This window comes from Heloderma suspectum, chromosome 5 (genome assembly GCF_057233095.1).
Source record: "Heloderma suspectum isolate Gila_16-S chromosome 5, 16-S_ref, whole genome shotgun sequence".
In the NCBI taxonomy this organism is placed as follows: domain Eukaryota; kingdom Metazoa; phylum Chordata; class Lepidosauria; order Squamata; family Helodermatidae; genus Heloderma; species Heloderma suspectum.
Window position 1 is genome coordinate 33,715,274 of NC_139462.1, and position 17,687 is coordinate 33,732,960.

Below are 17,687 nucleotides of genomic sequence, written 5' to 3' on the forward strand. Positions count from 1 at the left end.
ACCCCATTGAAGATACATGTCAGGGCTGGTTTTGGATCTGGCAGATCCCCAGATTCAGCCCAACACCACCATCCCGGAATGCTCCCCTTTTGCCCTTTCTGATATCTCTCTTTCCCCTGTAGAACAAATAGCAGTTGGAGATTGAGAAAATGGCACCATGGAAAGAGTCAAATGCCCCCAACCCACCTTCTGTGCCCCTCCCTCACTGCAGATATATTTAGCATTCTTTAATTCAGGAGTTTAGTCACTGCTCTCGCAGCATAACGTGGAGTTTTGCCCAAAGACCTATGGTGATTATGCTTCCACTACCTACATGTCTGTGCACCCTTGATAGGGGTACTGACTTGCTCAGTGCCGGTGCAAGGAAGCCCTGTAAACCACAGTGCATATGGCAGCATACAAAGCCCCTGGGAGGCTGGTTTCACTTCTGCAGTGAGGTAAACTTCCCCCTTGAGCAGCCAGCCAAGAGAGAGTTGGTGAGGAAGTAAAGGCGATGAGCAGCGACAGCAGCAGCATTGTTTCAGCCTGTGTGTCCCGTATTTGGTAGACGGTTGCAAAGCCTGGAAGCAAGGCCATCCCACTCTCTCCTGCCACGCTGCTTCTGCTTCCACCAGCTCTGTGGAGAGGGAGGGATAAGATGTCATCCGGCAAGGGGATGATGATGGCAGGCAATTCAGGTGAGTGATGCTAGTATTGCAATTTGCAATAGGATTGAAGGGCCTGTCTACTGGCCAATGGGGGAGGGAGGAACAATGCTTGCCAGGAAGTGAATGGCACTGAAATCAGTGGGACTTACTTCCAAGTAAACCTGTTTCAAATCAGGCAGCATGATTCTTCATGGTATCTTACACTGCCCCCCATCCCTGTCATGAATGCCTGTTGGGTTGGGTGATGTTTATTCTGTTATTGTTGTGTTTTTAATCAGGTTTTAAGGCATTTGTTTTATTTTTGTTATAATCAAGTTTGTAAATCTATATTTTAGTTCCTATGATTGTAAGATGCCTTGATTGCCATTTTCTTGATAGAAAGGCAAGGTACAAATAATCATAATCGTAATAAAAACAGCTTACATATTGGGAATGCAAGGGGAGAGAGGATGCTCCCTTACTGGACTTTCTGGTAAGGTAAAAGAATGCTGAAGAAAAGTAAAGGCATTAAGAACAGCCTTCCACAAACTGGTCCCCTCCAGTTTGGGACCACAACTCCCAGCATTGCTCATCATTGGCCATGCTGGGTGGGGCTGATGGAAGTTGAAGTCCAAAACATCTTGAGAGCACCAGGTTGGAGAATGCTAGAATATGGGTCGGCTATGGAAGTTCTCAGGCCTAATTTGGCTGCCTGAGAGTTACCACCCACCCATTCTTCTCATGGCCAAACTAGAAACACATGAAGTGTTGACACTGGGAGATGAGGCACTGGTACACTGACCATTCCTCACTCCCACCTCATAGGGATTCTTTAAGACAAAATCACTGCTGAGCAAGGCATGAGACTGTGGCTGTGAAAAACAGAAGAAAGTAGAATATCTAGATGGAAGAGAAGGCGCAAAAGAGGGGCAGGCTTGATCCCAAGGGATAATATCTGCCCAATATTTCCTGATATCTCTTTGCTGGAAAAGTAGAATTGGTTCATTTACCAGTAAATTTTCTAGCAGAACTATGAGCCAAGCCTAATAATTAGCTTAAACTCTTTCAACTTCCACTGTTTAAATATTAGTTTCACTACTGTTCATGGTTTGCCTAGGTGTGGTTTTTCACATAGCAGAAGAATAAAGATTGCAAAGTGAGATAGCCTGCATTATTCATATATGGACACATTACAAACTTAATAAGCAACTAAACAATTGTTGATAGCAGCTGGTTTACAAGCAAAATTCTGAAATGGAACACAGAGCCAGTACCTGAAATATAAGTGTAATTTAGGAAAAGTGACAATATTCCCATGATTTTTTACCTTGCTTTTATTTTTATTTATTTATTTATTTAATTTATTAATCGCCCATCTGGCTGGTCACCCAGCCACTCTGAGCGATGTACAACAACAAAACAGTTAAAACAATAAGATTCGACATTAAAAACATCATAAAAAATACCCTAACCCATCCCAAATGCCTGCCTGAACATCCACGTTTTTAATGCGTGGTGGAAGCTCATTAAAGAGGGGGCATAGCGGAGTTCCCTAGGGAGGGAGTTCCACAGAGTGGGGGCCACCACAGAGGGCCCTCTCCCTCATCCCCACCAGCCTAGCTGTCCTGGCTGATGGGACAGAGAGAAGGCCATCCGAGGCTGATCTTGTTAAGCGGCCTGTCTGGTGTTGCTGGAGGTGCTCCTTAAGATAGGCTGGGCCAGAACCATATAGGGTTTTAAAGGTCAAAACCAACACCTTGAATATGGCTCGGAAAACAACTGGAAACCAGTGCAACTCCTTCAGCACTGGAGTGATGTGATCTCGCCAGAGGCTGCCTGTAATCAGGCGAGCCACCGCGTTCTGTTCTGTACCAGCTGCAGCTTCCAAACTGTCTTCAAGGGTAAACCCACGTAGAGCGCATTACAGTAGTCTAAATGAGAGGAGACCAGGGCATGTACTACCAATGGGAGAAGATGGTCGGGAAGGAAGGGGCACAGCCGCCATATCAGATGGAGTTAGTACAGCACTGTCGGGCTCACAGCTGACACCTGAGCCTCCATGGACAGCTGGGAGTCCAAAATGACCCCCAGGCTGCGGACCTGGTCTTTCAAGGGTAGCCATACCCCATTCAACACCAGGTCAACATCCCCCAGCCTCCTCTTGTCTCCCACCAAAAGTACCTTTAAATTTCTTAAATTGCGCATTAACCTCGGCAGCATTCCTATATATAGCGCCTAAGGCAAATATACTGTGTGTGAATGCACTCTTGGAATTCTGAGCAAATAAAGTGAGGGGGAGCATTTCACCAAATTTCTTCAGAAGGAGGAGAAATCCTTGAACAGTTTCTCAAGGGTGAGGCTCAATGTGGCGATAGCACAGCTTCTTTCTTTTCCTGCTAAGGACCTTGCTTGCTTGCTTGCTTGCTTGCTTGCTTCCTTCCTTCCTTCCTTTCTTCCTTGCTGCAGCAGCAACTGAGTTGGCATCCTGGCTACTATTATTTTGCATCCTCCACAATGCCCTGGACCTAGTGTCATTCTGGCATTGTGGGAGGGAAATGGTGGCGAATCCCCCCCCCCCAGTGGAGGCTATTTGGAGGTGATTCTGCAAAGGGGCCTTTGCAGAATGTCAGAAATTATCTCAAGGGGAAAAAAACATTCTCTGAAAATTTTCAGCTCAGCTCTAGATATTATTCCTTGGTTGAAAAGCTAATAGCTATACATTTTTATACTGATATGATTGTAATTATCTTCCCACAGTAGAAAAAGTATGTCTCTTCCCCTCTTGTAAGATTTTTGCAATTACTCCTCCCCTCTTCTTATAAGATTTCTGCCCGCTGTTTCTTCTCCTAAGCAAATGTCATAATATAAAACAATGTATATCATAAATGGAAAGTGACTGCTACCGTTTTTGTAGCACACGCCTCTCCATGGCTGAGCTATTATGTTCAAGAACTCTCTATAACTGTGAAGTGGGAAGCATAACCTGTGGAATTCTAACAAGTGGTGCCGTTGTTTTGAGGGAAGTGGAAGCCTGTTTCTAGCAGACACAGGAAAGACATATGTTTCAAGTGGGCTGCATAAGGTACTGTCACTTTGAAACTAGAGACTCTGGTAGCAGGATCCTAGTACCTTACTCTCTGTACCACTGTGGAGTTTGCCATTTGAGATGGTCAGGGCGCAGTATCATTAAAAACAGCAACAGAACCAAACATTAAAATCCTGTTGGATTACAAACAATTGCAGATTTTATCTAATGATCAACAGAGAGAAAGCCTAATAAATGTCTATGGGTAGGGCATTCCAGAGCCCTGATGCCACCACTCTGAAGGCCCTATTTCTCACACTCACTTGCGTAATGGCCAAGATGATGGCATGGAAAGCAAGGCCTCCCATGCAGATCTTAAGCCTGGGCATGTTCATATGGGAGCAAATGATCGCTGCGGCAACCAGGTGCAAGACTGGTCAATGCTTTAAAGGCTCAAATTGACTGCTTGTTTTGCCTGTGAGCATGGCGGACCGGTGAGGTTAGGGATGGCTGAACAAGCGATGTTCGAGATCACTAGGATTCTCTGCATCGCTCATCTCGCACCCAATTCCTGTTTGCATTTGCAATCACTGCTCGCTTTGTGTGAACAGGAGAATTGTGTACGTCTAGCAGCAATCGAACATGACATACGGGCTACGGCACATTTCCCCAAATGTCCGAATTTGCACCACTTTCCTCCATAGACTAAAGCGAGGCTGATTCAGGCTACAGAGGACATGTGAGCAAATTAGGAAATTTGTGCAAATCCATACTGGGAAACTTGCGGAAATTGAACACATGTACGTCAATTTGCAAACAGTTTTAGCAGACACAAGCTCATGCTCACGATCACATCTGGGGCTTCAAACAGGGAGTGTTCACAAGCTTTACAAGCAAAACCAAAATTCTCATACATCCCTAGGTGAGGTATGCGAGTGAGAGCTGCCTAGGCCCCTTATGGCTTGAGCATTTGGTCAAGAACAGGGGTGTACAACCTTTTCAACTCTGAGGGCTGCATCAGGTGTCTGCAGGGTGGCAGAGCTGCACATATGTACATGCACACTCACATGCACATTCACATACAACATATATGTTACACATACACACACACACCCCACCATCACTCATTCACTCAAATCCAACTCCTGCCTAAGAGTGTTTAGAGGCTGCTTTGATCAGATAACACCAACACTCCTCCCCAATGGAGGCTGGTGGCTCTGATGTCAGTGGGGCTGTGCATCTGCTCTGGGTTTCAATCAGAACCAGTCAGAACTCTGAAGGAATTATCCAAGGTGCTGAGCCTATTTTGGGGCTAGGGTACAGCACCCTAGATAGCTCCTTTAGAGTTCTGACTGCTTTTATATTGCATTTAATGTTTTGACTTCTGTAAACCACCCAGAGACCTTCGGCTATGGGGCGGTATAGAAATGATGAGGATGAGGATGATAGGAGCCATCGGCCTCCACCTCCATTATCAAGCTATCCAGTTATCCTGGCTCCTGGCTTTCTGCCTCCTCCCTCTTCTAATCCACTCTTCTACTGAAGGATCTTGTCATCCCACAGTCTGTTACCTGGAAGAAGATTTAAAAAATGCAAGAAAAATCGGGAGTGTAGAAAACTCACATCTGCACAAGGCTGTGCCAGATTGTCAGCAGTATTCCACTTCTACTTGCTCTTTTCTTTGAAGGTGACTGACAGTGGCAATTGTTCTCCACACTGCTAAATCAAATATTCTTGTTCTGAAGGCCATCCCTGTCTATGTGACCCTATAATGATCAATGTTTCCAAGGTGGTCTTGTGGAAACACCCTAACACGTGACAATCAAAACTTGCCTCATCCCCAAAATCACAAGAGTAATGTAGAGGACATAATAATTTGCAGTCTGAACGATCACAAGAGCGCCATCACAAGGGCACCATCACCTCATCCTAAGGTGACTCAGTCTCCAAAATGTCCATGTGAGGAGCCCTTTAAATGACACCCTAGCCACTTGTTTTTCCATAAGTAGTTCCCATGTGGATAGTGTAATATTTAAATTACTTCACCACATGGGTGACATCCTATCATGTACACCTTTCACATGGAAAGAACACCTCCATCCTGCTGGCATGCCAGTTCTGTGGTTAGGTCACATGTTATTGGCCCCTGCTGGGGGATCACTTTGTTTGGTTTGCATATTAATGCAAACCTACTTCATACGCATTTCCTGGGCCAATATGCAAACCAAAACACAGTTATACTTTGATATTTGCCCTTCTCTGAATTTTGTGATGCAGTTCTCCAACAAAAGAATGCGCACAAAATCTGCATATTAGGGGAAGTGCACCCAGAAATGCACTTAATATTAAAAACAACATACATGACCATACTATACTAGGGTAACTTGCTTGCAAAAATGTGCATATTAGGAAAAAGTGTATATATTAGGAGAAATGAGCATGAAAATACATCCAAAATTTTGTGTGATGATTTTTAAAAAGAATTTGCAAACTGATGTAGAAACAGGACAAAACGAACTTAAGGCTGGAAAAATGAGAAACCAAAACTGAGTGAAACCAAAATTGAGTTTAATCCATCCCTATTTAAATGTTTACCCAGCCATGTGAGAACTGTTGGCAGAAAAGCAGCTGCCATGCAACTGGGACAGCATTTAAAGGGCCCTCAAATGAATTCTAGACATATGACTAAACAGTAACTTTGGGGAATCTGAGAGTGACACTTGGGCTGCCTTTACATTAAAGAAAACCCCCGCAGTCCTCCCGTTCTGGAGCCTTTCTGCATTTACAGTGGTCTCCCAGATGGCTACCATGTGATTGCTGAGAGGGGATGTTTTTAATTTTCAAGGTTCCATAGAACTCAATGAAACAGCACCATCTAGTGGCTGTTTTAATGGTGCAACAACCCAACTTAATTTGATACTTCATTATTTCCGGATCTTTTAAAGATGGAATAACCAGGAAATAATTATTATTATTATTATTATTATTATTATTATTATTATTATTTCATTTCTATACCGCCCAATAGCCAAAGCTCTCTGGGCGGTTCACAAAAATTAAAACCAAACAACACACAATAAAACAATTTAAAATATATAGAACATTAAAACCACAATATAACAATACAACCACAATATAACAATTCCACCACAATAAAACCTAGCAGCAGTGCAGGAGTTTAAAATACAGATTTAAAACAGCAAAGATAAAAATTTAGAAAGCTAAAATGCTAAAATGCCTGGGAAAATAAAAAGGTCTTCACCTGGCGCCGAAAGGAATACAATGTAGGTGCCAGGTGAACCTCACTAGGGAGCTCATTCCAGAGCCGGGGTGCCACAACAGAAAAAGCCCTCCTCCTAGTAGCCACCCGCCTCACTTCCTTTGGCAGGGGCTCACGGAGAAGGGCCACTGACGATGATCTTAAGGTCCGGGCAGGCACATATGGGAGGAGGCGATCCTTCAGGTAACCTGTCCCCAAGCTGTTAAGGGCTTTGAATGTTAACACCAGCACTTTGAATCGGGCCCGGAAATGGACTGGCAGCCAGTGCAGCTGGAAAAGTACTGGTGTAATATGAGCTCGCAGGCCAGTCCCTGTTAACAATCTTGCTGCCCTATTTTGGACCAGCTGAAGTTTCCGGACCATTTTCAAAGGCAGCCCCATGTATAACACATTGCAGTAATCCAGATGAGAAGTTATCAGAGCATGGATAACTGTAGCTAGGCTATCTCTGTCCATATAAGGGCGTAGTTGGTATACCAGCCTAAGCTGATGAAAAGTACTCCGTGCCACTGAGTTCACCTGTACCTCAAGTGACAGTTCTGGATCCAAGAGCACCCCCAAACTACGAACCTGATCCTTTAGGGGGAGTGCAACCCCCTCCAGAACAGGTTGAATATCACCTAGCCAGGCAGACGAACCACCCACTAACAGTACCTCCGTCTTGTCTGGATTGAGTTTCAGTTTATTGGCCCTCATCCAGTCCATTACTGTGCCCAGGCAGTGATTCAGAACAGCCACTGCCTCACCTGGTTTTGATGAGAAAGAGAGGTAGAGCTGGGTGTCATCCGCATATTGATGGCACCTCAGCCCACACCTCCGGATAACCTCCCCCAGCGGTTTCATGTAGATGTTAAACAGCATGGGGGATAAAATAGAGCCCTGTGGAACCCCATGGCACAATTGCCATGGCACAGAGCAATAATCCCCCAGCACCACCTTCTGGAATCGACCATCCAAGTAGGAGCGGAACCCCTGTAGTGCAGTGCCTCCAACTCCCAACCCAGACAACCTATCCAGAAGGATACCATGGTCGATGGTATCGAAAGCCGCTGAGAGGTCCAGGAGAATCAACAGGGTCACACTCCCCCTGTCCCTCTCCCGGCAGAGGTCATCCCACAGGGCGACCAAGGCAGTTTCCATTCCAAAACCAGGCCTGAAGCCCGATTGAAATGGATCTAGATAATCCGTTTCATTCAACAGTGCCTGGAGCTGTCCTACAACCACCCGCTCAAGCACCTTGCCCAGGAAGGGGATGTTGGCCACTGGCCTATAATTGTTAACATCCTCTGGGTCCAGGTTAGGCTTTTTCAGGAGTGGTCTAATTACTGCGTCTTTTAAAGCGGCAAGCACCACTCCCTCTCTCAAGGAGGAATTTACAACCTCCTGGACCCAGCCGGACAACCCCTCCTTGTTTGATTTAATAAGCCATGAAGGGCAAGGGTCAAGCACACAAGTGGTCGATCGGACTTGGCCAAGCACCTTGTCCGCATCCTCAGGCCTCAGTAACTGAAACTCATCCAATAAAACTGGACCAGACGGTGCTCTGAACGCCTCTACCAATGGAACTGCATTAATGGTGGTGTCCAATTCATGACAAATCTGAGCGACTTTATCCTCAAAGTGCTGTGCAAACTTGTCACAGCGTGCTACCGAGGGTTCCACCGTCTCTCTCCCTGGCCCAGAATGTAACAGGCCGCGAACCACTCAGAAAAGCTCCGCTGGATGACACTGAGAAGATGCAATGCTGGTGGAAAAGAACTGTCTCTTTGCTACCCTCACCGCCACAGAGTAGGCTCGATAGTGGGCTCTTACCTGTGTTTGGTAAGATACGTCTGGATGTGCCCCATAGGTTGCCAACATCATGAAAAGGACCCACAAACTTCCGTGAGCAAGCAATCTCAATAGCAGGATAAAAGCTCCATGTGAAGAAGCCCCTAGTCTACAACAGGGATGGGAAACTTCCAGGCTGTGGCCTAATCCAGCCTGCCAGGATCCCCATCCTCCCCGCAGAGCTTTCCCAACATCACACCCTTCCGCCTTCCCCCTTTTACACATTTTTTACCATCATAAGGCTTGGTATATGGTTCGAAGCTCAGACCTCTGGTAAACAAACCAACCTGCGGCTTCAGAAGGGGTGACTTGGAGTGGAGAAGTGGGTGGGGAGGATTGCTTGCATTTTGAAATGTGGCTTACCTCCAGGTAGACACGCCTGCTGCGTGTCCTGTGGTTTGTTTCTGAGTAGACCTGCATAGTAACAATGGGGTTTCAGGGGTGGGGGTCCATTTTGCCTTTGGCCCCACCCACCACTAGAATGTGACACCTGACAGCTTCTCTGAAATGGAATTCAGCTGAAGAACATAAGAACAGCCCTGCTGGATTAGACCAAGGGCCCATCTAGTTCAACATTCTGTTCACACAGTTGCCTACCAGCTGTTGAGCAGGAACCCACAAGCAGGGCATGAGTGCAACAGCACCCTCCCACCCATATTGCCCAGCAACTGGTGTACATAGGCTCACTGCTTCTGGTACTGGAGGAAACACATAGCCATCAAGACAAGTATCCATTGATAGCCTTTTCCTCCAGGAATTTGTCCAACCCCCTTTTAAAGCCTCCCAAAGTGGTGGCCATCATTACATCTTGTGGTAACGAATTCCATAGTTTAACTATGCGCTGTGTGAAGAAGTACTTCCTTTTATCTGTCCTGAATCTCCCATCAATCAGCTTCATAGGATGACCCTGGGTTCTAGTATTTTGAGAGAGGGAGAAAAATGTCTCCCTATCCACATTCTCCACACCGTGCATAATTTTGTACACCTCTATCATGTTTCCCCTTATCCTCCTTTTTTTCCAAGCTAAACAGTCCCAGCTGTTGTAACCTTCTCTCATAGGGAAGTTCCTCCAGCCCCTTGATCATTTTAGTTGCCCTTTTCTGCACCTTTTCCAGCTCTACGGTATCTTTTTTTAGGTGTGGTGACCAGAACTGTACACAATATTCCAAGTGGGGTCGCACCATACATTTGTATAGGGGCAGTATGATATTGGCAGTTCTATTCTCAGTTCCTTTTCTAATTATGCCTAACATGGAGTTTGTCACCCCTGGTCTACAACCTGCAATTTGCCCCATAGCAGTCCTTTTAAACTAGAGAATACAAGCCCTGGATTTGAGTTGAAGTTATTTACGGATCACATTTGACACATTTCACTTTTAACCCCCTCAGTAACTTAAAAAAAAAAAAAAAGCAAGACAGACAGGCAATGTAGTAGCTGACTTTGGACCAGGTCAGTTTCCTGAGAATCTGGCTCTCTTTCTCCTTTGTGATTAGGGATGCTTGAAAATTTTATCTGGAGTGAAAACATCAAAATTACCCTTTCAGCAAAAGAGTTATAACAGAAGGCTTTAAAAAGAGAGTTATTTCATTAAGATGCTGACTCTAGGGACAAAAGGCTAAAATGCTTCCTTAAACTAAATGAATGCAGCTGGCATCGATGAATAACTGTGAAACCTAAAGTGAATATTATTGTATATTTATGGTGTGGAAGAACTGGGTTTATTCATCAGGCTTGGAAGTGGGGAAGGGACTGGGAGAGGAGGCCAAAGTGAGATCAGGGAGGAAGGCTGACACAACTAGAAGTGTGGTCGCCAAGCAATGTGTTAATTGGAGAGAACCACACATTCTGGACCAGCCGTTGAGAAGACCCCCATGTTCAGGCATGGGCAGGAGTTGGCAAGGCTAGGTAGCTGCTGAGGGCCTACAGGCTCAGAAGGGCCCATCCCTGCCCATGCCAACCTCCAGGATGGCTGACAGCAGAGTGGGCTCTCTGGAGAGCTGCACTGGCAAGAGAAAGTGGCTGGTGCAGCTCTTCACAAGGCCAATCAGACCCAAATGCCTGTCTCTGAGGGGGTCCTTTCTCAGAACCAGGCATAATGGAGACTGGGAAGGTGTGCTGGGAGTTCACCTGCCCGGTGTATGTTCTCCTGGGACACCTCTCCTCCGGAGTATCTGCCTATCCTCTACTTAGCCATAGCTAATAGCAGGTATGTGGCTGCTCAAGAGAGGTGTCCCAGGAGATCACCCACGGCACAGCCAATCTCCTGGGACACCTCCCCAACTATGGTTTTGGGGGGAAATGGTGGTGGGACAACTGAATCCTCCCAATGAATGTTGGTCCTGATGTGGGGCTGCACATACTTACACTAGAGTAAAGAAAAACCTAACCCTCAGCTAGATTTTACACGATTAGCATAATGTGTAGTTTGGCTCTGAGGGCATAGTCCTATGCACAGTTATTGCCAGGGACTAAGGCCAAACATTCTGGGAATCGTGCATAGTTTTGCTATGTGTGATAGCTTTCCTTACACTGGTGTATGCATGGGTGGCCCCAATTTGGATTGGGACTGGGGCAGTCCAGGAGCAGGGTTAAACCTTTTCATCCCACCTGTTTTTTCCCCGTAAAGTCTCCCCACCAACTCACCCACTTGCAGGGCAATTGAAAAAGAGAGAAAAGTTTCCATTGGAATCAATGGGTGGGATATCAGGGGGAAAAACAGTGGGGGGGGGAGCTTAAACCTTCCTGTCCCGAGTTGCCATGGTCCTGATCCACTGCCTGCACTTACATGAAAGTAAAGAAAAATAGCAGCCTCAGCTACACTGATGCAAGTAGTAGAACATGTAATTCAGGCCTTCGTTTCGCCCTAAACTCCATGGAACACTGTGAGACTCATGTCTGAATAAACACGCATTCAGGCTGCATTGCTAAGTCATTGTGATTTTAGGCCAACTTGTTGTTGTTGTTTAGTCGTTCAGTCGTGTCCGACTCTTCGTGACCCCATGGACCAGAGCACGCCAGGCCTTCCTGTCCTCCGCTCTCTCCTGGAGCGTGCTCAAGTTCATATTCATTGCATTGGTGATGCTATCTAGCCATCCCATCCTCTGCCGTCCCCTTCTCCTTTTGCCTTCAGTCTTTCCCAGCATCAGGGTCTTTTCCAGGGAGTTTTCTCTTCACATTAGGTGGCCAAAAAATTTGAGCTTCAGCTTCAGTATCTGTCCTTCCAATGAGCACTCAGGGTTGAGTTCCTTTAGGATGGACTGATTTGACCTCCTTGCAGTCCAGGGGACTCGTAAGAGTCTTCTCCAGCACCACAGCTCGAAAGCATCAATTCTTCGGTGCTCAGCCTTCCTTACAGTCCAGCTCTCATAGCCATACATTACTACTGGGAAAACCATAGCTTTGATTACACGAACCTTTGTCGGCAAGGTGATGTCTCTGCTTCTTACTATGCTGTCTAGGTTTGCCATAGCTTTCCTCCCAAGGAGCAAGCGGCTTTTAATTTCATGGCTACAGTCACCGTCTGCTGTGATCTTGGAGCCCAAGAAAATCAAATCTGTCACTGCTTCCATTTCTTCCCCTTCTATATGCCAGGAAGTGATGGGGCCAGATGCCATGATCTTCGTTTTTTTAATGTTGAGTTTCAAACCAGCTTTTGCACTCTCCACTTTCACCCTCAACAAGAGGCTCTTTAGATCCTCTTCACTTTCTGCCATTAGGGTGGTATCATCTGCGTATCTGAGGATGTTGATAATTCTCCCAGCAATCTTAATTCCGACCTGTGATTCATCCAACCCGGCATTTCTCATGATGTAGTCTGCATATAAGTTAAATAAGCAGGGCGACAATATGCAGCCTTGTCATACTCCTTTCCCAATTTTGAACCAATCGGTTGTTCCATGTCCGGTTCTTACTGTTGCTTCTTGACCCTCGTACAGGTTTCTCAGGAGACAGGTAAGGTGGTCTGGTACTCCCATCACTTTAAGAATTTGCAAGAATTTGTTGTGATCCACACAATCAAAGGCTTTAGCGTAATCAATGAAGCAGAAATAGATGTTTTTCTGGAATTCTCTTGCTTTCTCCATGATCCAGCGAATGTTGGCAATTTGATCTCTAGTTCCTCTGCCTCTTCGAAACCCAGCTTGTACTTCCGGTAGCTCTCTGTTCACATACTGCTGAAGCCTAGCTTGTAGGATTTTGAGCATCACCTTGCTGGCATGTGAAATGAATGCAATTGTGTGGTAATTTGAACACTCTTTGGCATTGCCCTTCTTTGGAATTGGAATGTAAACTGACCTTTTCCAGTCTTGTGGCCACTGTTGAGTGTTCCAAATTTGTTGGCATATTGAGTGCAGCACTTTAACAGCATCATCTTTTAGGATTTTAAATAGCTCAGCTGGAAGACTGTCATCTCCGCTAGCTTTGTTGTTACTAATGCTTCCTAAGGCCCACTTGACTTCACTCTCGAGGATGTCCAGCTCAAGTTCAGTGACCGCGCTGTCATGGCTATCAGGGACATTTAGATCTTTCCTGTATAGTTCTTCTGTGTATTCTTTCCACCTCTTCTTAATCTCCTCTGCTTCTGTTAGGTCCCTGCCTTCTTTGTCCTTTATCATGCCCATCTTTGCCCAAAATGTTCCCTTGCTATCTCCGATTTTCTTGAAAAGATCTCTAGTCTTTCCCATTCTGTTGTTTTCTTCGATTTCTTTGCATTGTTCATTTAAGAAGGCCTTCTTGTCTCTCCTTGCTATTCTCTGGAACTCTGCATTCAGTTGGCTATATCTTCCCCTTTCTTCCTTGCTTTTCGCTTCCCTTCTTTCCTCAGCTACTTGTAAAGCCTCATCAGACAGCCACTTGGCTTTCTTGCATTTCTTTTTCTTTGGGATGGATTTCATTGCTGCCTCCTGAACAATGTTACGGACCTCCGTCCATAGTTCCTCAGGCACTCTGTCTATCAGGTCTAATCCCTTAAATCTATTTGTCACCTCCACTGTATATTCATAAGGGATATGATTTAGGTCATACCGGAATGATTTAGTGGTTTTCCCTACGTTCTTCAATTTAAGCCAAAATTTTGCAATAAGAAGCTCATGATCTGAGCCACAGTCAGCTCCAGGTCTTGTTTTTACTGACTGTATAGAGCTTCTCCATCCTTGGCTGCAAAGTACATAATCAGTCTGATTGCGATATTGACCATCTGGTGATGTCCAGGTGTAGAGTCATGCTGTTGGAAAGGAGTGTTTGCTATGATCAGCGTGTTCTCCTGGCAAAACCCTATTAGCCTCTGTCCTGCTTCATTTTGTACACCAAGGCCATGCTTGCCTGTTATCCCAGTGATTTCTTGACTTCCTACTTTAGCATTCCAATCCCCTATGATGAAGAGGACATCTTTTTTTGCTGTTAGTTCTAGAAGGTGTTGTAGGTCTTCATAGAACCGATCAACCTCAGCTTCTTCGGCCTCAGTGGTTGGGGCATAGATTTGGATTCGTACTGAGATCATTCCATCGTTTTTGAGATTGTACCCCAGTACTGCTTTTCCCACCCTTTTCTTGACTATTTGTGCTACTTCATTTCTTCTAAGGGATTCTTGCCCACAGTAGTAGATATAATGGTCACCTGAATTAAATTCGCCCATACCTGTCCATTTTAGTTCGCTGATTCCCAAGATGTCGATGTTCAATCTTGCCATCTCATGTTTGACCACCTCTAGCTTACCTTGATTCATTGATCTTACATTCCAGGTTCCTAAACAATACTGTTCTTTACAGCATCGGATTTTCTTTTCACCCCCAGACACATCCACAGCTGAGTGTCCTTTTGGCTTTGGCCCAGCCACTTCACTCTTTCTGGCGCTACTTGGAAATTCCCTCTGCTCTTCCCCAGTAGTATATTGGACACCTTCCGACCTGAGGGGCTCATCTTCCGGCGTCATATCTTTTAGCTTTGTGATATGTTCCATGGGGTTTTCTTGGCAGGAATACTGGAGTGGGTTGCCATTTCCTTCTCCAGTGGACCACATTTTGTCAGAACTCTGCACCATGACCTGTCCATCTTGCGTGGCCCTGCACGGCATAGCTTATGGCTTCACTGAGTTATGCAAGCCCCTTTGCCACAACAAGGCAGTGATCCATGAAGGGGTAGGGCAACTTACTTCCATGTAAATGTGCTTAGGATCACACTGTATATCTAAAGCATACAAAATGACTCATATTTTATGACATCCATCTTCCATTTACAGGATTGGCAGTGACAGAATATTTCACTAATGGTTATGCCATGTTTGAGTTACTGCTTTTCTCCACATTCATGAAGATAAATGCTATAACCAGAACAGACATCAGACTTACCTTGTTCTGTATTGTTTTTCAGCACAGAAACATAGTTACAATTTTTAAAATGTCAAGTTAAAATGCTTAAATCTTTAAAGAAATTTGTATCTTGAGCACAAGCCCAGAGAATGCCCTAGATGATCAAAATAAGCAAGATGGTAGGGCGATAGGCATAGAATTATGGGCTGCATCCAGATTTAGGTACATGTAACTTGGCTGGTGGAAGCAGACTGCCCTTTCTCCTCATAGCTCCCTGAAAAATGTTATGCAGAGGGACAAGAGACTGATGTCAGTGGGGCAGTGAATCCACCCTGGGTTTCAGTCAGAACTCTAAAGGATCTATCCAAGGTGTTCCACACCTTGGATAGTTCCCTTAGGGCTCCATCCTATGTATGTTTAGACAGAGAAAAGGCCTACAACTTCCAGCATTCCCCAGCCAACCTTGCTGGGAGTTGTAGGCCTGTCCTCTGTCTAAACATGCTTAGGATTGCTCCCTTAGAGTTCTGACAGGTTCTGTCTGAAACCCAGAGCAGATGCACTGCCCCACTGACATCAGATTCCCCAGCCTCCACTGGCTGAATGACTTAGTGCATGGTTTTAAATTAGCCATATTACAGATATCTTTTTGCATATGGGCTAAGAGTGTTTAGCATAGTTGCACATCTGAGGATGGAAGGAAACACCCCAACCCCTTTGGCTCTCAGATCACATGCTTAACAGTTGCACTTGCCTTGAAATATTATATCGGGGCTTATTAATAGCTACAGTTTACTGCTTTGATTTTCTGTATATTACTAGTCTGGATGTAATGAATAGGTATTTTCATTACATGGCTGAGTTCCAAATAATGACTGCTCATTACTGTATTAAAAAAACACATTAGTTATCGGACAGCATTTTATAAAATTGATCCCTTCATCAAAAAATCATTTAAATTAAAAGACTAGTATCTCAAGGTACCATTAAAATACTATGTGCCATTTTCTTTAAAGATCCTCCTTTTGAAAGGATATACTATTATTGATTAGCCCATAGAATTAATGAACATAAGTCGGCCAGGGCACATATGGTTGTTCAAAACACAATATGAATGGTGGCTTATGTGATCAGGACAACCTCATTAAAAATCAATAGTAAGGAGATACTGCGTATAAATGTTTAATCCAAAATTTGAATGACTAGAAACACTATGGAAGCCACCCACCTTCCTGCAAGGTGAAATAGGCTGAGGTCCACGACCTTTAATTTACTCTTGAGTAGACTGCCACCATCTCCTTATTCTCCCTAACTCTCAAGCAGGAGGCACTTAACAGCTGCAAGGATTAATCTAACAGTAGGGAAGTACTGTTAGCAAGCCCACTGGTCTCCGCTAAGCAAGGGGGTCCAATTAGCATTCAAAATCTGCTCTGTGCAAAATCTGCTCTGTCTGTGTTTCACAGATTGTCAGGCGTCTTTTGTTCCATCATCCGCTCACAGACAGATGCGATTTTTTTTTCTGTCATGCAGAAAAATACACAAATAATTACGTAAGAGTTTTCGTAACGATTTACATAATGTACCTCAATGTTTACGTAGCATTTAGCATACTGGCAACTTTTCCTCAGCAGAAACATGTGTGTTTTCCTATGAATAAATATGAGTAAATTTTGGGAAAGTAAAAAAAAAATCATCCCAAAGTCCCCGGACTCTGCGTGGCCTTAGGGAGTTGCTCCGCAGCGGATTCTGCAGGTCAGATTCTTAGAAACTGAGAATTCTTAGATTCTGAGCTCACATTAGTCCACCTCGAATTTCTCCAGGATCCCTAGTTCCAATGTACCTTCCTTCACCTTCTCCTTAAAAGCTTGCATCGTGGGCAAACAGCTAGGCACATGGGTGAGAATATTCCACTGCCTAGGTAAATGATCCAGTCACCCCCAAATCCAAAGAAAAGGTTTATTTAAGTTCAATATAAGAAAGTGGAAGGAACAGTGGTAGCAAACAGAAAGCAAATAAACAGTTCTAAATAATCCCTACCCTTACATCAGGAGTGTCAAACCTCTTTCACCCCAAGGGCTGAATTCCATTTCGGGGAAATTCTCAGAGGCTGCATTCTAGTGGTGGGCGGGGCCTAAGCCAAAAGGGGGAGAGCCAAAAATACCAGCATACTTTAGCCTAAAGCTCTTACTGCTAGTATTTTTTTAATTTTATTTTTATTTATAATATTTGTATACCACTCCATATCAAAAACAGATTTCAGAGCAGTTAACGTAAAAGGTAAAATAGTACAAGAATAAAAGATTACAACACCATATTAAAATTATGCTTTCTAAAAACATAATACCAATAAAAACTGTGGCTGGACAGTTAAGGATTACCTCCTGGAACAGTGCTGTTTTCAGGAGGTGCCAAAAACAACACAGGGTTGCTGCCTGCCTGACCTCCAGGGGCAGGGAGTTCCATAGAAAGGGAGTCACCACGCTGAAGGCTCTTTTCTTGGTGAGTCCAGTTGGGCCATTGGGCCATGTGGAACCACCAGGAGCATGCCCTCTGATGACCTCAGTGACTGGGCAGGTTGGTAAGGGACGAGGTATTGTCTCAGGTATCCTGGTCAGAGACATCA

At 44.8% G+C, this 17,687-nt stretch overlaps 1 protein-coding gene across 2 annotated transcripts in view; it reads left to right on the forward strand.

Moving 5' to 3' along the window:
- The first annotated feature begins 470 nt into the window (after positions 1 to 470).
- Positions 471 to 17,687, forward strand: part of BANK1 (B cell scaffold protein with ankyrin repeats 1) — a 277,427-nt gene continuing 260,210 nt past the window's right edge. Inside the window, exon 1 of one of the 2 annotated variants that reach the window (XM_084855721.1) lies at positions 471 to 677. In XM_084855721.1, the coding sequence (XP_084711847.1) occupies positions 638 to 677 (40 nt within the window). In that variant the 5' untranslated portion in view covers positions 471 to 637. The remainder of the gene's footprint in view (positions 678 to 17,687) is intronic. The other variant, XM_084855720.1, reaches the window with a different exon arrangement.